The 24,502-nt window shown below is 41.0% G+C and overlaps 1 protein-coding gene across 1 annotated transcript; it reads left to right on the top strand.

Annotated features, from left to right (window-relative positions):
* The first annotated feature begins 363 nt into the window (after nt 1-363).
* SEC22B (SEC22 homolog B, vesicle trafficking protein) lies at nt 364-22,186 on the top strand. Its single transcript, XM_040998538.1, has 5 exons — nt 364-589; nt 7,932-8,041; nt 10,993-11,153; nt 16,413-16,559; nt 21,030-22,186. Exons 1-5 carry the CDS (start codon nt 515-517, stop codon nt 21,182-21,184), a joined length of 648 nt encoding a protein of 215 aa, XP_040854472.1. The 5' UTR covers nt 364-514; the 3' UTR covers nt 21,185-22,186.
* Nucleotides 22,187-24,502: the final 2,316 nt, after the last annotated feature.

Genomic DNA, 24,502 nt, shown 5'->3' on the forward strand with positions numbered 1-24,502 from the left:
AGAGAGAGAGAGAGAGAGAGAGAAGGCAAACCTGGAGATTTACAAGTATAAAGAAAATGTATAAAATTTATGATGAAATAGAAAAATCACATATGAAAACAGATTTTCAGCTTTTTCCACGCATTAATCTAAATACTAATTCCCACCCTCCTTTCCAGTCCTCCCTGAAACGTTAAAGGATCAGGAACTAGAATGTTCTTTTTTCAATTTGAGTACCACCCCCATCCTTCCACAGCTCGAAATTCATGACAGTGGAAGAAGCAGCAAGGTTGTATACGGGGAATGAAAGACGCCGGAACCAATGTTCCAGTCGTCGCAGTTCTCGGTCGGAAGCTCATTCAAGCGCCGGTAGTGGGAAGTTCCTGCGTTGTTTCCGGCCACCTCAGCGGGAAGCAGAGACGCCAGCAACTGGGTTTTGAGAAACTGGGCTGGAGGTGTAACCGGAGGCTCCCGGGAAGTGGAGACGACGCCTGCGGCCGCGCGGACCGAATCGGGGTCCCAGTAGCCTGTGAAGATGGTGTTGCTCACGATGATCGCCCGGGTGGCGGACGGCCTGCCGCTGGCCGCGTCCATGCAGGAAGACGAACAGGTGAGCAGCCGCCGGTGGAGCCTCTAGCAGCGCCGCGAGACCCCGAGCCGGCGGCCTTTGGTCCCTGGTGGGCATCCCCGAGACCCCGAGCCGGCGACCGGGCTGTCCCTGGTGGGCATCCCCGAGACCCCGAGCCGGCGGCCGGGCTGTCCCTGGTGGAGCCCCCGACCCTGAGCCGGCGGCCGGGCTGTCCCTGGTGGGGCCCCCCGACCCCGAGCCGGCGGCCGGGCTGTCCCTGGTGGAGCCCCCCGACCCTGAGCCGGCGGCCGGGCTGTCCCTGGTGGGCATCCCCGAGACCCCGAGCCGGCGGCCGGGCTGTCCCTGGTGGGCATCCCCGAGACCCCGAGCCGGCGGCCTTCGGTCCCTGGTGGACATCCCCGAGACCCCGAGCCGGCGGCCGGGCTGTCCCTGATGGAGCCCCCGACCCTTAGCCGGCGGCCTGGCGGGCGGTACCTGCGCCTTCCTCAGGACCCCGAAGTCCACTGGGCCTCCCGGTCATTCGACCCCTCGGAAGTGCTCTCGCTTTGGGTGGCAGGGAGGTTACGTGTAGGAAGAAAGCCTTCTGCAGGCGAAATTAGGTTTTGGTGAGGCTTGATTTTCTTTAGGAATATGCCCGGAAATGGGATAGGTCCGGCTGATGAGCGCTCGCTGAGCGCTTTGAGGTTCTGAGGACCTTGTTAACATTTCCCACCTCCCCACCCCCATAAGGCTGCAGCAGAAAATCGCTTCCTGAGTTCAGACTCCTTTTTCTGTGGCACCTGATCCTTGTCTTAGCTTGCTGACATCTTTTGAAAGAGGGTGAAGTAATGTTGCCACCTGCAACTACATGCTAAAGTTCAGCACAGCGTATTTTCCTGAAGTTAACGCCCACTACCCACCTCCCTCAATCGGTTGTACCAAATTCCTGTAGTGCTTCAACCTGTTTTATTTTATTTGTTTTTGTTTTATAAAATGAGTTTTCTAGCTGGCAAATCACAGATTTTAGTCATCTTTATGTTCTCCATAGCTTTTTAGAACTGCAGTTTTGTGTTCAAAAATGTATTCAATGGCTTAAAAACAGCAACTGTGAACATCTTTAATAGAAGCTGTTTTGTATCAAAATCACAAAGGAGGTTTCTAGAGCAAAATTGGGAGGGCCTTGAAGAAGGGGGGAGGGGCTGAGAAGGGACTTTATGTAACCTTAGTAAAATGATGAGTTTTATGTTGCTTATTCAAACAGCCTGTAATTCTTTAAAACCTTGATACGTAAAAGATGCGTTTTGTGCACCCTGGTTTTGTTTTTACAATTCTTCCCTGGACTTTTCGTTCCTATGTTTATGCCAAAACAAAGTGAAAGCTTACTGAGCACAACAGACATGCAGGCATGGTGTGAATGCAGAATAGTAGAGGACACAGCCTCTTGGTAGAAAAGTCAGATAAGTAGCAAACACTGGTAATGTAACTGCTGTGGAAGGGAAGGAGAAGTTTGTAAGCTGAGCATGGAATGATATCCAAGTTAGTTTTGGTAGATCAGGAGAGACTTGTCAGGACGTGACGTATCGGCTTCCTGACGGTAGGATCTAATGGCAAGACACTAGAACTCTTCTGTTTGCTTATACTCCTTTTTCAATGTGAGTTGGAAATATGCTTAACTTTTAAGGGAGCAGTGATAGAAGATGGTAAAGTTGCAGGCTGTGGTAAAGTTGCAGGTTATGCTCATTAGAAAAGACAAAGTTGGATCACTGAAAGAGCTGAAAAACATACTCTGAACGTGAAGTGTTTCTTCACCAATTTGTCAAGAATTTTCTAGGACCAATATGCAAATGAATGTAATTGTTCCATCGAGTGGGGGACAAGATAATAGGAAAGGTGCTGGGAGAGATTTCCTTGAAGGATATGCCATTTGACTGCAAAATAGTTTTTCCACAAGGAATGATAATTGGTAAGCAGGTACAGAACCTGGTCTCTTTGCATTGTGGATTTGAAAGTTCACTTAATATTAGTGAGCCTCTACTCTGTGCCCTGGTACTTTATTGAAAAATTAATTGATTTGCTGTTGTTTTTTTGTTCTAAATTTAATTGATTTGCAATCAGTCTACGAAAATGGGTTGTTTGAATTGCCAGGGTAGGCAATTTTACAAAAAAGTATTTTTTGTGATTGTTATTCCACAGTGTTCCTTTGTGATTTGGGCTTTGCAAAATATTTTCTAAACTTTTCGTATATCTGCAAAAATGACTCACTTAATTTTTGTTACTGTAAGAGCACAGAAAACATTTATAGAATGCCTGCCACATGCCAACACTGTGCTAAGTCTGTTAAGAGCGTTATGTCGTCCAGTCCTCAGGCCAGGCCTATTAAGTATGGATGCCATTATTACCTGTGTGTATAGATAAGGATGCTCTGAAATGCAGAGAAAATAGGCTAGATACCTAGAGCCTTATAGGTAATAAATATCATGAAGTTTTCATCACTGCTTTTAGCACCCCAGCTCTATTAACATTTTAGGATTGATAATCTTTTGTTTGAGGGGCTGTCTTGTGGGTTGTAGGGTCACCAGCAGTGTCCCTGATGTGCTTACTGGATACAGATACCACTACCTTCTCTCCCTTTGTTGTGTAACAGCTAAACATTACCAGATGTCTCCTGGGGGGCAGAAACACTTCGCTGTCAATCACTGCTTACTGTCTCTCTCTCTCTAATGTTTAGTTATTTATTTTATCTACTTGAAAGGCTGAGTGACACAGAGTTGTGAATTGGGGTGGGGAAAGTGCCTTAATTTTTCAGGTGAAATAATTCAATAAACTTTCAAGCTATTTGCCTAGTAGATAACATTTTTTCAGCTATTTGCTAGGTGCAGGTCTTTATACAGGCTGCCTTATTATTGGAAATGAATGAACAATATAACAGTAAAATACATAAAATAATGTAGAAAGACTATTGTATACTGCATGCTTCCTGCAGACTGAGGAACAGAGATGAGCTTTTCCCTTTAAACTCTTTAGCTGGTATCCTGTGTATCTTCTTCCTTCCTTTATTGTGTTTCTCATTGAAGATGTTTATAATTTCTTCATCTACCTTTGTGTTTTACCTGATCCTCTCTTGAATCAGCTCTGCACAGGGCAGACTTGAAGAAGGTGTTAGACCTAACCAAGGCGACAGCGGAGAACTCCAAGAAAGGAATAGTCTGTTATTGGTAATTGAACTGCCATCTCAATCATTTAGTTTTGGTTAGTCAGTAACTGTAATTGCTTTTAGAGAAAATAGTTCTTGCTCCTACTGGCCTTCAACCGGCTTGGTTCCCTAGGAATTGAAAATGGTAAGAACTTAGTTAAACATTGTTATAAGCTAAAAGATGCTTGTTTGATATACAAGTTGTTCAGCAGTCCCAGATGACAATGACAGGTGTCATAGCTAAAAGAATTCCTGTACTTGTGATTGACAGAACAGTGAAAACCTTACGAACAGCACATGGAATCCTTTCTGCATTTATATATTTCCATGTTTTAGCAAGTATCAAAAACTATAAGGTACAAAATCCATGAGTCAACACAATTGAAGAAGTGGGTTGTTAAAATGGCTCACGGACCTGCAGGGTATAGTGGTTATGTGGAAAATTACTATCTTGTTCCTTTTGTAATACATAGGGCCAAATCCTAAGTGTGGTATTGGATGTCCTTAAATCCGTTTCATGAATTCATCCATTTGCATTCATTTCATTATTAAATTACTAACGTATTTATCTTATTAAAGCAGTTCATTAGTGTGCCCTAGATAGAATACCAAACCAGGACATTGAAGGTTTTTGGTAGGTTGGGCTGATGATGGGCTTTTTGTGATTTTGAAACTTCTGTAGGAGAGTGATCATGCTGTGTCATGAGAACTAGATCAGAGCTGTGTCATGGTTTTTTCAGCTTTAAGAGTTATATTTAATATTAAATAAGGCATCAACTAGAGTGTGAATCTAGTGTTGAAGCCTTTTAATTATACAAAGGTACCTCAAAACGTAGTGGAAAAATGGAATAAAATGACAAGTTTATGCTGGGACAAGAATTTTAAAAAATCTTTGCATAGAGGGATCTTTAAAGGATTCTTAGAAACTGCAGATTATGAAAAAGCATGGATTTCAAAATTTTTGCACTAAAATAAGGTAAAATTCTGTTTTTTCTTGAACTGTTTGAAGTACCTTTGTAGAACTGTTAGTAACAGGCTCCGGGGCCAGACAGCCTGGGTTCAAATCCTAGCCTCTCTTTTGATCAGTTTGGCGTCATTGGTTTGGCTACTCAGTACAAAATTGGTATAATGATTCTAATCACCTGGCAGGACAATTGTGATTAAGCAAGTTACATAAAATTAAACAGGTTAATTTATAGAAAATGTTTATTACCCTGCAGAAAGTGACTGCTTAGTAATTTCATTTGATCATTTCTGAAGAATTTTTTCACATTTCATCTTGCCATTTTTACAGTTCAGAGATTACAGTTGCATCCAATCCATGAGGTACAAACATGCAAAAAAAAAAAAAAAGAACGAGTGAATAAATGTTTCTTGTTACAAAATTCATCCAGATTTAGAATGTTCAGGAAATATTGATAAGCAACAGGATCAGTATGTTAATGGTAACTACTGTCTATGATTTCTACTGAAGACATTAGCTTTGTGCTTATGCTTGTCTCAAATTAAATACTGTGAAACTGTTCCAACAGTATACAATGAGTGTATATTCTCATATCATTTAAATATTATATATGAAAAAAATTGGAAGATGCTGATGCTGTGGCATTGCAAGCCGATCTGCCTGCATCAACAGCATCCCATATGCATGCAGGTTCAAGTCCCGGTGGCTCCAGTTTCCATCCAGCTCTCTGCTGATGGCACTGGGAGGATAGCAGAGGAGAGCCTAAGTCCTTGGGCTGCTACACTCATGTGGAAGACCTGGGAGAAACTCCTGGCTCCTGGCTTTGGACCAGCCTGGTTCTGGTTAATGCAGCCATTTGGAGCAAGAACCAGCAGATGGGAGATCAATCTCTCTATATCTCTTCTCTGTCTCTGTAACTCTGCCTTTCAAATAAAAATAATAAATATTTTTTAAAATTTAATAGAGAACAGAGCTGCTGATTGATTCTTCAACTGTCTTCAACAGCCATGATGGGGAGGGCAAAGATGGAAGTGGGAAATTCAGTCCAAGTCTCCCACCTGAGTGTCAGGGAACCCAATATTTGAACCTTAACCTCTTGCCTCCCGGGGTGCACATTAGTGGGAGACTGCAATTGGGAGTGGAGCCAGGACTGCGTCAAGACTGTGATAAGGGGTAACAGGTGTCTAAACCAGAGCCTTGACTGACAGGCCCAATTCCCATGCCCATACATTTTTTTAAATGGTTTCTTGATACTCCCTTCTATGAATAATGAGAATGTTCATTGCTTAACCAAAAAAGCATATGTTCTCAGTAATGGTAACACTGTTTGAATCAGTAGGTGTGCGATAATCCCTGTATATGTGTGCTCTGATGCCCTTTGCAAATTCCTGAAGTTATAGTCTGCTTCCAGCAATAGTTTCTTGTAATTGGTCTCAGGTTGATATAATGTTAACAATCTGTTTTATAAGGTCGAAGGATTTTTTTTATAGTAACTGACTTTTTTTTTTTAAGATTTATTTTAGTTATTGGAAAGTCAGATATACAGAGAGGAGGAAAGACAGAGAGGAAGATATTCTGTCCGATGATTCACTCCCCAAGTGAGCGCAACGGCCGATCCCACATGGGTGCAGGGTCCCAAAGCTTTGGGCCATCCTCGACTGCTTTCCCAGGCCACAAGGAGGTAGCTGGGTGGGAAGTGGAGCTGCCGGGATTAGAACCGGCGCCCATATGGGATCCCAGTGCGTTCAAGGCGAGGACTTTAGCCGCTAGGCCACGCTGCCGGGCCCAAGGTCAAAGGATTTTACCAGTCTTTGACAGTTTCTAGCTTTTGTTTCTTTAGCAAGTCCTGTTAAGATGTTCTCCTTCCATTAAGAGTTGAGAAATCTACATTTGATCCCTGTTGACTGAACTTATTTTAAAAATACAGATATCAAAGCCCTGCCTCCCAAATGCTGATTAAATTTGTTTCAGGGCTGAGACTGGGCATAATCTGGTTTTTTGTTTGCTATTTAAGATCCCTAAGTGATTCTAGGGTAATACCAGGTTTGGAAATCATCTATATTGATGCGCTTTTTTGGCAGTTTAGTAGCCCTTTCAGCATTATTTCCATTCTTATTATCCACAGTACAGGGTGGAGATGTCTGCTGAATGTTGCATAATAACATTGGTGAAGCAAATAGATTAATAACTCATTCACATATGGGAAAGTAAGCGTATTGTGCACTACTTCTTACTGGTTAAAGCATGTGATAGTATTCACGCCACTGGCTGATCAGTTTGTGTGTGTGTGATTTGGCAGTACTGTTTAATATATTGGTATATAGCATGATGGTGGTTATTATAAAGGACTATTTGATACTAAAAGTGTGTGTGTGTGTATTTATTTATTTATTTATTTATTTATTTATTTATGTCAATGTAGCAATAGATTCTGGCATTTTGGCATAGTGTAAAGCCACTGACCGCAATGCCAGCATTCCATGTGGAAGCCAATTCGAGTCCCTGCTGCTCTACGTTCTATCCAATTCCCTGCTAATGTGCTGGGAAAACAGTGGAAGATGGCCCAGGTAGTTGGGTTCCAGCACCCACATAGGAGACCTAGATGAAGCTTCTGGCTTCCGGATTTGGCCCAAACTATACATGACCATTGTAGCCATTTGGGGAGTGAACGAATGGATAGAAAATTTTTCTCTTTGCCTCTCCTTCTCTTTGTAAATACAAATAACTTTTTGAAAGATTTATTTTATTTTTTTACTGGAAAGTCAGATATACAAAGGAAGAGAGGAAGATGTTCTGTCTGCTGATTCACTCCCCAAGTGGCCACAATGGCCTGAGCTGAGCTGATCCAGAGACAGGAGCCAGGAGCCTCTTATGGGTCTCCCTCACCAGTGCAGGGTCCCAAAATTTTGAACCATCCTCTACTAATTTCCCAGGCTATAAGCAGGGAGCTAAAAGGGAAGTGGAGCAGCAAGGACACTAATCGGTTCCCATATGGGATCCTGGAGCATGCAAGGAGAGGACTTTAGCCACTAGGTTACCATGCCGGGCCCATAAATAAATCTTAAAAAAAATCCTATATATACAAATACAAAAAACAAGTTATTAAAAAAGTAACATAAAATAAAGGAACTTAGAGTTTCCTCATAATGTGATGCTCCTTGCTATTTGATACAATCGTTTGTGTGTGTGTGTGTATAAAATGTTTAAATGAAGGTGATTTCTTCCAGTCTGGCCGGGACCTTCAACAGTACCAGAGTCAGGCTAAGCAACTCTTCCGGAAGCTGAATGAACAGTCCCCCACCAGGTGCACTCTGGAAGCAGGAGCCATGACTTTTCAGTAAGTATATTTCTGATTTCTTTCTGATCATTGAAGTATGAAATAGAGTAACGAGCAAAAAATAATTATTGTAACAATTAAAATATAAAAATAACTTTAAAAGTACATCCTCTTCATGGAAGCAACTTTTCTGGCTTTTCATTATGCAAAATGAAATCTTACCTTGTTTATTCAGAGGACTGATAGAAATTGAACCTCAGCCTGTTGGTGTCTAGTAAGTGGTGTTCCTCGCATGCATGATAACTTCTTTCCTCAGGACTTCTGTGGAGTCAGACACATGCAAAACTTTCAGCAATTCATGTAACTTCTCCATGGCTCAGTTTTCTCCATAATACAGGGGGAATAATCTTGGTGATTTCATGATAACTATGACGGAATCCTTGTGCAATGCTGTCTTGCCTGGTATATAGGGAATAGTTTTTAAAAAATGCTGTTATGTATAAAAAGAAAACTTCAGAAGAATTTAAGAACAACCTAGTCAACGATAATACAGATAATGCATGCAACTTAAAGAGGGATCAGTTACAAATAGCCGGTAGTAAATGTCTAGTACCTGTTACATTTTAAGCTAACAAAATGAGAACTGAAAAGGAGAAAAATACAAAAGCGTATCAGGAGAATACAAAAGGATCAGCTAAATTTACACTGTTTTAGCTAGGGAGTAATATACTGTGTTTAATTTCAAAAAACAAGAAATCTCTAGTTATCAAAAACAAAACCCTGCTTATTGGTTAAGAAAATGGCAAACTATATTTCCTTTATTTTATTTCTTTTTAAGATTTTTTTTTTAATTGCAAAGTTAGATATACAGGGAGGAGGAGAGTCAGAGAGGATGATCTTCCGTCCAATGATTCACTCCCCAAGCGGCTGCAATGGCCAGTGCTATGCCGATCCGAAGCCAGGATACAGAAACTTCTTCCTGGTATCCTACGTGGGTGCAGGGTCCCAAGGCTTTGGGCCATCCTCGACTGCTTTCCCAGGCCACAAGCAGGGAGCTGAATGGGAAGTGGAGCTGCTAGGATTAGAACTGGCGCCCATAAGGGATCCTGGCATGTTCAAGGTGAGGACTTAAGCTGTTAGGCCATGGTGCCGGGCCCTCCTTTTTTTTTTTAATTTTTAAGGCTTATTTATTTATTTGAAAGTCAGAGTTACAGAGAGAGGTGGGGCAGAAGAGAGATTCTTCCATCTGCTGGTTTACTCCCCTAGTAGCCACAAAGGCCAGCATTGGGCCAGGCCAAAGCCAGGAGCCAGGAACTTCATCCAGGTGTCTCAGGTGGCAGGAGCCCAAAGACTTGGGCCATCTTCTATTGCTTTTTCCAGACCATTAGCAAGGAGTTGGACTGGAAACGAAATAGTGTTCTGAAGTGGTGTTAACATTACTGGTAGCAGTTTTACTCCCTATGCCACAGTACATGATCCTGGATGTTACAGTTCATAATATGTATGAATGATATTTAAAACGTTTTCTACAAATCTAATTTTTAGTAAAAAATGTAAGTCATGCATCCTCAGAGCCAGCCAGCCACTGATTAAAGATATGAAGGAAGCATATTGAGTATGTGCAACCTTTTTCCTTGTCATATTCTCAAGAAAAATGCATTTAACAACTATTTTCGTAGTGTTTATATTGTGTAAGTGAGTATATTATGAATGGTATTGGGATGATTTTAGAATCTGCAGGCAGTATAGTATGTCTATACTGACTTTGGGGAATAAACCTGAAGGTACAGAAGATCGTAGGTGAGGAACCAGGTAATCCGGGTGCCCACAAGCAATAGGACAGTATTACTAGGGGGGTTAAGAGATTATGTCATGATCTTTATCCACTCTGGAATCCTGGCTGTTTCATGAATCCCATAGAAATGGCAAAGATGGGGCCCAATGTCATGGCCTAGTAGTTTAAGTTCTCACCTTGAATGCTCTGGGATCCCATATGGGCGCTGGTTCTAATTCCGGCAGCCCCGCTTCCCATCCAATTTCCTGCTTGTGGCCTGGGAGAGCAGTCGAGGACAACCCAAAGCCTTGGGACCCTGCACCCGTGTGGGAGACCTGGAGGAGGTTCCTGGCTCCTGGCTTTGGATCGGCACAGCTCCAGTCATTGCAGCTGCTTGGGAAGTGAATCATCACACAGATCTTCCTCTCTGTTCTCTCCTTCTCTCTGTATATCTGACATTGTAATAAAAATAAATTTTTACAAAAAATGGCAAAGATGGGAGTCTTTGTACTGCTTTGGGCTTCTAAACTGCTATGTAAAACCAAAGATTCTATCTGTTGTGCACATGAATATTCTGAATATAATTTTAATTGAAATAAAAGAACACTGTAGCTACTAAGAAGTTTGAAAACCACTTACTATTCAAGAATGTCTCAGCGTGTAGACCTGTAACCTCGTCCAGAGTGCCAGAGAGTTCCCTAGCACATAGAGTCCATTCTGTTGTCAGATAGTTTCCAGTTTCCAGTTGAGTTCTTCTAGCCTGCCTGGCAGTTAGTATGGGTTTTTGTTTCTGCAGTTGCTGCTTTTTGTACCCGGTAAATTTCATGGCAACCTTCAATTTTTAAGTATACACAGATGTTCCCAATTCTGTTTTTCCTGAGACTTTAATAAATTTAAGTATGCATATACTAGCTTGCCTTGCAGAATCGAAGTGTTGGTAGAGCCAAACTCGTGAGTTTGGAAGATGCTTGAGATACGGATGCCCACGAGTTGAAGAATATTGTAATAAGAGAACAGTTAGGATAAACATGTCTAAATGCTCCTCTTGGAATTTACTTCTAATCATGGGGAAATATTTGCTTTTTAATTCTAGGAATTTGAAGTTTGAAATTTACTTTGTGACTCAGCCTCACAGCTTTTGACTTGATAGGTTTGCATGCGTCTGAATTATGTTTTAATGTGTTAGAACTGACTGTTACTTTACAAAGCACTTTGTCTTGCTTTTCTGTTTATCTAGCTACATTATTGAACAGGGGGTGTGTTACTTGGTTTTATGTGAAGCTGCCTTCCCTAAGAAGTTGGCTTTTGCCTACCTAGAAGATTTGCACTCAGAGTTTGATGAACAGCATGGGAAGAAGGTGCCCACTGTGTCTAGACCTTACTCCTTTATTGAGTTTGGTAAGTTTTGAACCCTGACCTATCTGTAAGGGAAAGTAGACAATATAGAGGAGTTATTTTCACACTGATGTGATGTTAATATGCTTTCCTCCTGTGTTTACTACTAAAATTTTGATATCTGCTTACTTATACTTTTTTCTTTATGGATGAATGAAGCCTCCTTATGAGAAATTTACTCTACTGTATTGATCTTTTTCACTATGAACTTGTTGCCTTTTGTCTTTTTTTGTTGTTATTGTTCTTAGATTTAGTTTTCATTAAGGTCATGTGTGATAGGAATAATGTATGCCTGAAGATCTACTTAATTGGCATATAATAGTTGAGTTCTTCCCTCCTCTACACCATATATTAACAGCGAGGTTCATTTTCTGGAGATCAGAATTCAGAAATTGGTAAGAATGATGTTTTGTTTCTTTCAGTAGAGTAAGATCCTCTTTATACAAGAATCAGAGGAGCAATGGTAGGTGGGTGTGTCTTTAAAATTAACAACAAAAAAAAGATAAAAGAGAGAAAGGAAAAGATAGATCACCAGTCAGACCTGTGTCAAGTATCTAATGGCAGATGATTGAAGGAGATGTCCTACCTATGGTAAGCTCTGGGAGAGAGCAGGATCAGAGTACCAGGAAATTAGCTTTACTCCCTGACATGTTTCAAGTTTGCTGTATATGCAGATCATTTGTTTTCTTGAAATATAGAAAATTTGGCAAAATATTCTGGTGTTTCCAACCTATGAACTTTCCAATATATATGAAGTTCAATTGTTCAGAGTTTCTTGGTTTTATTTTTTTTAGATAGTAATATAGTCAAATAGAGCAAAGAAAAAAAAATGAGACAAACCCATGAGGTCACATGGAATGTTATATACCATTGAGCTCAAGGGAACTGTACACAAGGATAGGACTGGGCTGTGGGGGACTGCCAAGTGGTTGTTACCATCCCTAGGATGAGAGGGGGGTTAGTGCTCTTGCAGGGTCACCCCTACGAAGCAGCCAGGGCACTGTCTGCCCTCCTTCTCTGCTGCTGAGGGCTTCTTCACCATCTCTGAACCTACCTGAAGACAGAGGGGAAGGAGCCCCTACAAAGTCAGTTTCCCAGGAAGCAAGGTGCAGAAGGGTGGTGAGGCAGATAAAGGTGTCCAGCATATGCAACTTCAAATTTTTGACGAAGTTGAAAGTTTTTTTTTTCCAAGATTTATTTATTTTTCTTGGAAAGGCAGATTTACAGAGAGAAAGAGAGATAAAAAGATCTTTCATCTGCTAGTTCACTCCCCAAGTGGCCACAATGACCAGAGCTGAGCCGACCCAAAGCCAGGAGTCTGGAGCTTCTTCCAGGCCTCTCATGTGGGTGCAGGGTACCAAGGTTTTGGGCTGTATTCCACTCCTTTCCTAGGCCACAAGCAGGGCGCTTGAAAGGAAGTGGAGCAGCCAGAACATGAACTGGTACCGGAATCCCGGTGCATGCAAGGCAAGGATTTAGCCACTGATCTATCATTCCAAGCCCAAAAGTTATTTTTAATAATCATTCCTTCTACAGTTATACAAAACACAGAGAACAAAAGAAAAGGAGTGGCAATTTTATATTTGTATTTTGGATGACTCCTAATTATATGTTTGCTTTACCTAAAATTTCAAAATTAGATGCCATTGGGAATGTGAGGACAATATAGAGAGAGGACAATATTTGTTTTTAAATTTGCTTTTTAACTTTGTTTACCATAGTTGAGCAGGATGCATGCCTGTGTGGTTCTCTGACTAGGGTGAGGAAGGTCAGGTATGAAGGAAGGTAGGTGGGATACATGTCAGTCTTTTTTTTTTTTTTTCTCTTCTGTGTCCTCAAGAAGGAAGGGGAAGGGGCTGCTCCTTGCTGTCAAACTACATCAGCACCTGCGGTTGGGGGACAGTCATTTGATGACACCCTAGAGACCCAGGTGTAGGTAAGAGGGTTCCAAGGGTATTATTTGAGTGGTTTCAGCAGCTCTGAGATGTTCTTGGTTATATTGCTCCAGGGTTAAAATAATCTTTCCAGGGTTTATTGGTTGATCAAGTCTACCTTAATGCATCCATAAACCCAAGAACACGCCACAAAGCCTAACCAGGAGAATTGTTCAGTGTGTTCCACTTTCCATCCTCTGATGAGGCAGTTGACGTCCTCTGCTGGCTTAAATGAGCTGACCATAATATCCACCCTTGTGCATCTGGGCATGCTGTCCACTACACACGCATCAACAACTGAGGAGGCTCAGTCCCAATACGTGCACTCCAAGATTGGACAACACGTCCTGTGATTTTTCCCTGTGGCCAGGATCTGAGTTAAACGGTCCAGTTGGAGAATCCTCCAAGAAACCTCACCTGGGGTAACCTAAGACTTAACTCTTCTGTGTGTGCAGCCAATGTAGGGTCTGGTTCCGTCTGTCGCCTTCTCCAGTCAGTGCACATACCGGTGGATGTAGCTGCCTGGTTAGTTCTGCCTCAGCCTCATATCTTACGCAGACCAACATGGCTGTGACCTAATCTGGCCAGCCTGCCACAGACCAGGGCTTCATGCATACCAGCAGGTACTGCGACCTAATCGGGGTTACCCCCAGTAGTTGCTACCAGGCCTGCCCCCAGCCCTGGTTTTTGTGCAGTGGTACAGTCCGTAGAAGACCACAGAAATCATTCCTTCCCTGTCAGTTGTGCCCATAGCTGCTCCCGCTCCTGTACATCCCCAGACCCCATCCCCGGGCAGTCTGTAGCCTAGCCCCTACCCCCTACCTGGGGGTGGTGTGTCCCGGCCCTAAGCTCCCCATCCTCCCTGCTTATTTTTCAAAAAAAAAAAAAAGAATAAATAAATAAATAAGCCACTGTGATAGCATAGTGGTATAGCTAACAGATTTCTCAATAACCTGACCCAGAATGCCTGCCAGCTATTGGCTGCTTTTCTCCCAGCAGTGTAACACCTACCAAATTACAAGGCAATCTAGCCAATTGCCTATAGCTGTGGAGTAAGGAAAATATATATATTTTTAAAGATCTATCTATTTGTGTCGGAAAGGCAGATTTCCAGAGAGGAGAGACCGAGATCTTGCATCTGCTGATTCACTCTCCAAGTGGCAACAACAGCTGGAGCTGAGCCAATCCAGAGCCAGTAGCCAGGAACTTCTGTATCTCCCATGTAGGTGCAGGGTCCCAAGGCCTTGGGGCATCCTCTACTGCTTTCTCAGGCTACAAGTAGTGAACTATATCAAAAGTGGAGCAGCTGGGGCACAAACTGGTTCCCCTAGGGGATCCCAGCAGATGCAAGGCAAGGATTTAACCACTAGGACATCACACCAGGCCCAGGAAAGAAAATATTTTTAAGACACTGCTTCTCAATTTTTAAAAAGCTGTTGGCGTTGGTGCTGGCACTCTAGTGCTACAAAATAGGCTGCCTTCTGGAGCACTATGATTCCCTGCGATGACTGGGCCAAGTCCCAGCTCTTCCAGCTATGATCTAGCTCTGTTACTGTACCTAGGGAAGCATAAAAGGAAGCCCAAGTACTCAGGCCCTTGTATTATATGGGAGATCCTGATGAAACTCCTGGCTCCTGGCTCCTGGCTCCTGGCTTCAGCTTGACCCAGCCCTGGCTATTTTGGCCACTTGGCTGGGGGTGGGGTAAGCAATGAACCAGTAGACAGAAGATCTCTCTTTCTCTTTCTCTCATTCACTCTGTGTGTGTCTCTTTCTTTCTAAGGAATTCTGTGTTTCAGATGAACAAATCGATATTTTTTAAAGATTTATTTATTTTTATTACAAAGTCAGATATACAGAGAGGAGGAGAGACAGAGAGGAAGATCTTCTGTCCGATGATTCACTCCCCAAGCGGCTGCAATGGCCGGTACTGCGCTGATCCAAAGCCGGGAACCAGGAACCTCTTCCAGGTCTCCCACACGGGTGCAGGGTCCCAAAGCTTTGGGCCGTCCTCGACTGCCTTCCCAGGACACAAGCAGGGACCTGGATGGGAGGTGGAACTGCTCTGATTAGAACCAGCGCCCGTATGGGATCCTGGCACGTTCACTTTAGCCGCTAGGCCACGCTGCTAGGCCCGAACAAATCAATTTTTAAAAAATTATTTGACAGATTTGCAGAGAGGAGACACAGAGAGAGAAATCTTCCCTCTGAATGATTCCCCAAATGTCTACAATGGTGAAAGCTAAGCCAGTCTGTAGCCAGGAGCCAGGAGTTTCTTCCCAGTCTCCTACATGGGTGCAGGGTTCCAAGGAATTGAACCATCTGCTGTTGTTTTTCCAGACCTGAAATGGAACCGAATTGGAGGTGGGGCAGCTGGGACATGAACCGGTATCCATATGGGATGCTGGTGCCCACAGATGGAGGATTAGCATGCTTTGCCACCATACACCATGTCTGGCATGTCCCACCCACTGCTCTTACACTTATAGGCAGGTACTGTGCCATCGCCCAGCCAGATGTGTCTCCAGGCCCAGCTTTTGCAAGTACCTGTGGGCAGAAGGTGATGCTATGTGAGGAACATGGGTTTCTCCACTCTAAACCACACCATCTCAGCTCTTGCCTACATACGAGTGCAGTGACCCAGTGTATTGAAGATCCCAGAAATCATTGCTTCCCTGTCAAGCATTCCCTTAGCTGCTGCTACTCCAGTACATCTCCAGACCCCCTCACCAGGCAGTCCGATACCAGACACTTTGAAAATGTGTCTAAATGGCATTTCTTCTGAATGATCACCTAGTTACACCTTTAATGACACATGAAGAAACTGAAGTCCAGATTTTGTGGTGTTGTAGGTACAGCAGGTTTAGCTACCACTTAGGATGCCCACGACACATGTTGGAGTGCCTCGTTCAAGTTCTGACTGTTGCACTTCTTGCCTAGTTTCTTACTGCCCAGAAAGCACTAGATGATAGCCTAGGTACTTGAAGCCCTATCCCTTAGGTGGCTGCCCGGATGGAGCTCTGGGCTGCTGACTTGAGCCTGACTCATTCCCAGTGGTTGTAGGCTTTGAGGAGGAACCCAACAGATAGAAAATATCCCTCTCTCCCTTTCTCTGTCACTGAACAAATACAGAAATACATGCGTTGTCTACCTAGGTATGAAGAAACAGAGGGTAGGGAGGGGAAGTCCAGATTTTGATATTTGACAGAGTTTGGTTAGCTATAGGCAGTGGCAGGTGCAGGAATAAATTCAGAACCTCAATTTTTCTACTTCAGTACTTTGATCTTACGTGAGAGAAGTTGTTAATGATAACTTTCATTAACATTCTAGATACCTTCATTCAGAAAACCAAGAAACTGTACATTGACAGCCGTGCTCGGAGAAACCTAGGTTCCATCAACACTGAATTGCAAGATGTGCAGAGGATCATGGTGGCTAATATTGAAGAAGTGTTACAGCGGGGAGAAGCACTCTCAGGTATCTAAGAGCAGATGACTTACAAGGAAGCAATCTCATTCCATAAGCAAAGATAGTTGATTTATAACACTTTTTGCGCTGTTAGATTCTACTTAGGACTGTTAAGAATTCATGCCTCAAAATAGGTTACATTACAAAACTTCCAAAAACTCCTACCATGATTTATAGTGTAAAGTTTCAGTCATATTAAAAGTAATTATTGTTTCCAAGATATTTTCACAATTAACTAAATTACATTTAGAATCGTTTGCAGAGGTGGAAGGAAGTGAAAAGAATAGGAAGAAATTGTGTGTAAGGCATTGTGGTCTGTAAATGGAAAATAAGGAGATGAGAGGCATCTGTCCTCCACAGCTACCAAACATTTCACCTCTGCCCTTAACGATCTGGTCTCACCTGGTGCTGGACCTGTTCTTCAGAGCTCGACAAGAGTGACCTCCTCAAAGCCTTCTCTGATCCTTAGCCCACATCACATCAATCTCTCCTGTACTTTAAATACCTAAAGCTATTAGTTATGCAGTGGCTTTTAGCACATAATTGTATGCATGTGTGTGTGTTTATTTTTTAGTGCATAATTGTATACTTCTGTGTTTATTTACATAATTCATGCTAAGTATATATATAATCTATTTTATATGTTTAGTGTATTTTGGGTATGCATTTTATGTTGATATGTGTTATAAATGTTTATATTTAAGAGTAATTAGTTAAAATTAAATGTATTAGGTGAAATGAGGTAGTTTTACCTATACCAATTTTGAAATTATAGGTAAGTAGATTTTACATTTATATTTCCTTGGTGTTTAATGTTACCCAAGTGTTTAATGTAGACAGGTAAGCTCTTTAAAGACAGCATCTATTTATGTGTTTTGTATTCATTTCATGTAGTTTCATAACCTTTACAGTGGTGGTCACAAATAGATTCTTTAATGAGTATTTCCTGAATGCATCCTTGGTTACATATTCATTAGTAAATTGGTTTTCCTTTATTATGAGCTACACATTTTTGTTTGTTTTAATTTGGGAGGCAGAGAGGACAAGAGAAGGGGAGAGAGAAGTCTTCCCCTCTACTGGCTGAGTTACAATTCTCAGCTTTGTGGTAGTAGTCAGCACTTGTGCCAGCACATCACTTCACACTCTGAACAGCAGATTTTGAGTGAATGAGTCTGTGCAGGTTTTTGACATCTTCAAGTTCCTGCCTAGGATAAAATAACCAGCACAGGAATTTTTCTTAAACCTAAAAATTCCATTTTTGTCAGTTTATCAACAGTGTAAAAGATTATGTCATAGAACTTTAGTGTCTGTCACAAAGCTGATATGCTGATTGAATTAGAAGTACACTTATATTCTTAAACAGCTTCATCTCTTCCCCCACCCACCCCCCCCTTATTTTAGGTGATGTTAAATAGTTGATCAGAGTGGGATGGATCAAAGGTTAGGGAAAAGTGGGTGTGAACTCATTTTGAAACTTTATATTTCTCCTTCCTGTTTCAAGGTGTGGGGTTGAGGGGATATACCCAGCCTCCAAACTGCCCCGGCATACAGGGATGGGCCACAGCATTAACCCAGTGTCTCAATATCGCACACACTGTGAGGGTTCTGCCCAGGCGGTTTCGATAGCTCCAAAATGTTATCAGAGTCACCGACGCAAGGATGAGGGGACCCTTTCAATATCCATTGGCTGACATAGTCAATCTTAGAGTCTCTATTTGCCCAGATATTTCCTGCCATTGTTTGGAAACAGCTCATCTAATGAGAGAATAAGAAACATTCTCACAGAGCAATGATATAAGGAAACAAATATTTATCACTTGTTTTGCGCTTTACATTTGTGTTAATCAAATCATTACGGTAATCCAATGTGAATTGGGTGATATGGAATCTGTTTTACAGTTTTAGCCAACATGGGAAAGTTATATGACTTACTGAAAGTCACATTGCTGATACCCAGCAGAATCTTTTGGTGTTTAAAATCCTTGTCCATCTTCTTATTTGATAATTTTCGATGAATATGATAATTTTAAATGAATATGTAACAACAATTGTGAATAGAAAAGATTTTCCTGAATTCAGATAGGTTAAGTGGAAGGAAATATGCATCCGAACAGAATATGTATGAAGAGCAAATAAAGAGATTAGCCCAGCAAATATGTTTTTCCTCTTTAAACTTCTTCATAAGCGTCCTTTTATATTTTCTTCTCTCTCTAAATTTTAGGTTTAGAACTAGGTTTTTTTTTTTTTTAAGATTTTTTTTTTAATTGGAAAGTCAGATTTTACAGAGAAAAGGAAAAACAGAAAAATTTTCCATCTGCTGGTTCACTCCCCAAGTAGGCACAACTGCCGCAGCTGAGCCAATCTGAAGCCAGGAGCCAAGAACAACTTCTGGGCTTCCCATGTGGTTGCAGGATCCCAGGGCTTTGGGCCGTCCTTCACTGCCTTCCCAGGACACAAGCAGGGAGCTGGAAGGGAAGTGGAGCAGCCAAGACTTGAACCAGTTCCCATGTGGGATTCTGGCACATGCAAGGCGAGGACTTTAGCCACTAGGCTACTGCTCCCTTAACCCCTAGAACTAGTCTTACTTTGCATTTAGCATCCAAGAGTAATTCCTGTGGGTTCTTTTAACAAGATCAAATTATATCATTTTTGCTAGATATATATCTTTTTAGCAGTATGTTTTATTTTCTCGCAGATGTCACTTGTACAAAACTGAATTTTCCATATGTAGGGATCATATACATTTGATCATCTTTGTATCTTCTAGTATTTATGGTGCCTATACCATAAATATTTGCTAAATCAGTTCCATAAGCTCTTTTATATCTTCATGGTATCCAAATTTGAAAAGATTTGTACTTGAAAGACTCTTATTTCCAGCAGCCTAATAACCGCTCCATTGCCCAGTTATTCATAGCAGATTTAGAGTCGTTCAGATACTATGCTTAATGAAGTGTATCTTCTGGAATGCCCTCCAGATTGTGCAATATTGTCATAATTATTGCTCACCATTTTCTTTCATGATTGATGTTTTCTTATTTCTGTAACTAATTGCAAATTTAGATGCGACTGACATGCTAGTAGTATTAAGTAATACAGCATTTCTCAGCAAAACCACTGTTTATTGAGCAATTCAAGATATCCCAACCGTATTCTTGTAAGAAGAATACATTCAAATTACAAAGTAGTTTTCCCAAAATTTAAAGAAATGGTTTGAGAAGAATGTAAAACTTAGAGATTCCATTATTAAAATATACACTGTTTTCATCTGATGTAGCTTGTGTCTGTCTGGCACTTTCTCTAAGGTTCCAACTAATTGTAAGAAGATAACGTAAATATCCTTGAAGAAAGGAAAGTAAGTTTTGTTGGAAATGCTAAAAAGCTTAACTTACTAGAAATTGGCTCTTTAATTACCACAGTTATAAAACAACTTTCCCATATCGGTTTAATTGTAATTTCTAATAGCTTTAACTTCATGAAAGTCTTTACTCTGTGGAGAATCTTAAAAATTTTAGCAATTACTATTGAAATATAGCTTGATACTGAATCTGGGTAATTGGATTTTCTGGTTAGTTATAAGAGACTTACCTTTCACATTATTGTTTTTCAAACTATGGAAGAATATGATTTATACCATTGAAAGATAAAGATGATTATAATTTTAAAATATCAGCTAATAATTATCAAACATTTCTCATGTTTAGGCATGGTGCTTCCTTTATAGGTTATTTTGTATACTTATGATCTTATGATGTAGTTCCTGTTACTATCTCCAATTTATATATAAAGAAACTGGGTCTTAAAAGAGGTTAAATGATTTGACCAGCATCACACAATTGGTGTGGTTGATTTTGAATCCAAGCTTTTAATTCTGGAGACTTCACTTCTTTTTTTTTTAAAGATTTATTTTATTTTGATTTGGATATACAGAGAGGAGAGACAGAGAGGAAGATCTTCCCTCCGATGATTCACTCCCCAAGTGAGCGCAACAGCCGATGCTATGCCGATCCGAAGCCAGGAGCCTCTTCCGGTCTCCCATGCGGGTGCAGGGTCCCAAAGCTTTGGGCCATCCTTGACTGCTTTCCTGGGCCACAGGCAGGGAGCTGGATGGGAAGTGGGGCTGCCGGGATTAGTACCGGTGCCCATATGGGATCCCGGACATGCAAGGCAAGGTCCTTAACTACTGCGCCACCGCACCGGGCCTGAGATTTCACTTCTAATACCTCACTATACAACCTCAGGAACTTACACATAATTTGATCTGATAATTTTTAAATATATTGTAGATTCTACAGTGCTTTGGGGTCATGAATTAGTAAGTATATACAAATTTACCCTTAATCGTTAAAGGAAAAATGATCATTTACATGGTTGTTTGTTATAGTACCACTTGCATTTTCGTTGTTTTTAATATCTTCATACTTTTGTAGTTAGAATACTTCAAACTACTAATTACTGTTTTATTTTTTCCTTTCATAGCATTGGATTCAAAGGCTAACAATTTATCCAGTCTGTCGAAGAAATACCGCCAGGACGCGAAGTACTTGAACATGCGTTCCACTTATGCCAAACTTGCAGCAGTAGCTGTGTTTTTCATCATGTTGATAGTGTATGTGCGATTCTGGTGGCTGTGAAGTAGTGAATCCAGTCACTGGTACGGAAGAAACTCGGACCCAGCAGGTGCACGTTTTCAGGAAGCCGAGTCTGCGGGGATGTATATTAGAATCCAAGTGGAACTTCTGCCTCTATAGACCTTGCAAGAAAAGACATGTCCTGAAACAGAAAGATTACACCTCATTTAATGAAGCTTAACCCTGTGTAGAAAGACTCTTCTAGGGGCAGAGTCTTTCTCTGGGTGCTAAGCCATATTCCTTAGGGAACAGTAGGTTGTGTTGTTTTGTTTCCCGCCCAGTACATTCTTAAAACAGCACTGACTGAGGCATTGTCATTCTCTAATGAAGCCATCAGCGAGACTTAGCGTAGCCAATCTGTGCTAGCAACATTCTGAAATCCCTTCAAAGAAGGCAGCCCTAACTTAGGACGTTTTTCTGACTCTAATCAACATTCCTTGTGTTGGTGACGTGTGACTCTCAGTGATCAGAGTTGCTGAAGGCCTCTCAAACAAGACTCCAGTATGTGAAGGTTAATCGTGCTGCACAGACCTTGTCTATCAGCCCCTGGGGGGAGTTAGCCCTTATTGTTTTCCTTTTATGATATTTTGCTTATTGCACAATTGCTCTAGGGTTAAGTCAATTATATTAAGAAGGCTTGAAATTATAATATAGTACTCCTTGATTAAGAAGCTAAAGTGTTTTCTCTTATTTACTTCAACAAAATCATCTTGGGGCATTATTTCATCTGGCAGCATCTGGTTGATATTCAGAATGAAGATAGCACAGTACTGTGGTTTAATGAGCAGAAAGGCCTAGCTCGTAACCAGGGTTTCATCCTGCCCGTCTACTCACCTTCTCTACAGCAGTTATCTTGACTCCTGGTTTCCTCCTGCCACAATTTCTAACAGTTTTTAAATCTCCTATACCCAGTTGTTTATGTCTCATCAACATCCTCTCAGGATATTGTCAAATTTCAAGCTAGAAAATGGTCAGATGTAGTTCATTAAATTTAAGTACTCAAACTACTAAGTACATTCATTCCTCATTCCTGTTGCAGTTTATGTAGATATTTTGAGAATAGTCTAGAGATAGATAGCACATTTAAAGTAGCTCCTGTTACCTAATAAAAGTACCTATGACTTTTCTCTTTTTTACTCAGGGATGATGAAAATTTCCTTTTACCTTCCAAGGTAGAATTTTTTAAATGGGGAGAATAGGCCTTTAAAATAATAATCAAAAGAGTCTATAGTGTAACCTATAACTCTTACATATACCACATGTTTCTTTGAATTATGAAGGAAATTATAAAGGAAAGTGTTATTTCTTAACATCTTTGGAAAAAATCTTTAGTCAGTAGACAATTTTATAACCTTAAAGCATCATAAAAATACTGTCTTGATTGCTAGTACAGAAAAAAAACTTATTTCTTATCACAAGGCAAGGAGAAATGCTTGTTTTATTCCTGATCATTTATAAAACTAGAATAAATTCTTCCTTTATTATGGACCTCAACCTACCAATTGGAGTTTTATGCATGAAACACAAAGCTAGCTTTTGTAGAGAATAAGTGCATTTAAGTCTGTAAAAGGCTCAGCCCTCAGCGATGATATTGGTTGTAAAAGCTTTTTTGCAAGCCTGGAAGATAAGCAGTAGTAGCACAGCATTTGGTGCTTCCCTAGGAGCAGCTCCTTGTAAAGAGTCGCATGCTGCTTCCTAATGATCAGCAATGAAATAAATACTTCAGAACGTTCCATTAAGTATGAAGTTTTGTTACCTAGTTCCCTATGTATATGTATCATTTCTAGGTACATTGATTTCATTTCTCAGCGGGCTAACTGAAGAAGGAGTAGAATAAGTGATGAACAAGAAGTCCAGAAAGTGAGTTAAGATCAGATTAGTAGAAAATAAGAGATTAGAAGTGTTATTGTTATAATTCAGTTCCCACTTCTGGGAGGCAGTGAGAAATCTGACTAAATGGAATGTATCAGGAACCAAATAAACATCCTGAATACATAGGTTATTGGAGGCTTTTGAAGGAAAGACACCTGACTTATTTTGGGGAGAAATGTAGTAAGAGGAAACTTTCTGAAAATGGAGGAGAATGGGGCATTCCAGGAAGAATATAATGACTTGCAGAAAGGCCTGAATAAAGAGAATGGGACATTATGTTGGATTGTAACATTCTGGTTCAGGTTTACCAATAAGGATATCTTACAACTTAGGAGAGAGGTGAGGCAGGAGAGCAAGATCAGTGCACTGTCACAAAGGGGCTTGAACACCATGCTAAGGAGATGATTTGCCCTGGCACAGGGTGGCATGCAGATTCTGGCTGCAGAGAGGGGCATAGACCCTAAGGAGCCATTGGAGGCAGAATGAAGTTTTCTTGATTTTTTAAACAGGAATGATCCGGTACCAGGTGATCCGTGTTACATACCACACGCTCCTTTCTTTTTTTTTGGTAAGTTTACTTAGATCTGTCATTGAACAAACCTTTTGAAGTGAGTGCTGTTGACACCATGGCATGTAAAGAAGCTTTATAAAGGATTTTACTGTGAGACACAAAACAAGAAAGTTATTTCCCAGAGTCAAAGAGCTAGAAACTTGATGGAGCTAAGACTTGGTCCTCGACCATGTGGCTGCACAAACTGCTTTTCATCACTGTCTGTGCCACCAGATAGTCAAAGTAAGTACCTGAGAAGCATTTTGAATTTAACAACCAGGAATTTAGACAGAAATAATTCCAGAGAGCTGAGGACAGAAGCCAGGTTGCAATAGGTTGAGGATTGTGTGAACCGCTTGCAAGTGAAGGTGGAGAAATCAAAGTCATGTTTCTGCTTGTCCCACTTGCTCCCTGGCTTGTTATAACTAAGACATCTTACAAATGTAAAAATTTAGAAATATTTAGTGCATTGTACACACACTTGGTGATTCTTGAGCATTTTGACAAACTTGTGAAAAGCTGCTAAAAGTATGTGTCTTTACATCAGAAACATGTTCATTTGTACACGCTCCCTAAGTAGCACATACTCAGGCTAGCTAAGGACCACCAAGCCTGTTGATGACCCCTCAGTTAACCTCAGGTGTGTAGCATCTGGAATTTGAAGATAGGGACCCAAAAGCCTTAACAATTGTCCAACTGTGACGAAGACTTTTTTGTACTAATTTTATGGAGAGAGTGCATTCTTTAAAAATTCTGTGTACAAAAAAAATTTTTTTTTATTAACTTTTTCTTTTAGTACATTTAAGGTCCTGATTTTACAGGGGAAAAAATTGCCATACTTCCTTAAAATGTAATATTTATTTATTTATTTATTTATTTATGATTTAATTTTATTGGAA

Source organism: Ochotona curzoniae, unplaced genomic scaffold, assembly GCF_017591425.1.
Source record: "Ochotona curzoniae isolate NIBS_2020 unplaced genomic scaffold, NIBS_Ocur_1.0 scaffold_1037, whole genome shotgun sequence".
Lineage (NCBI taxonomy): Eukaryota > Metazoa > Chordata > Mammalia > Lagomorpha > Ochotonidae > Ochotona > Ochotona curzoniae.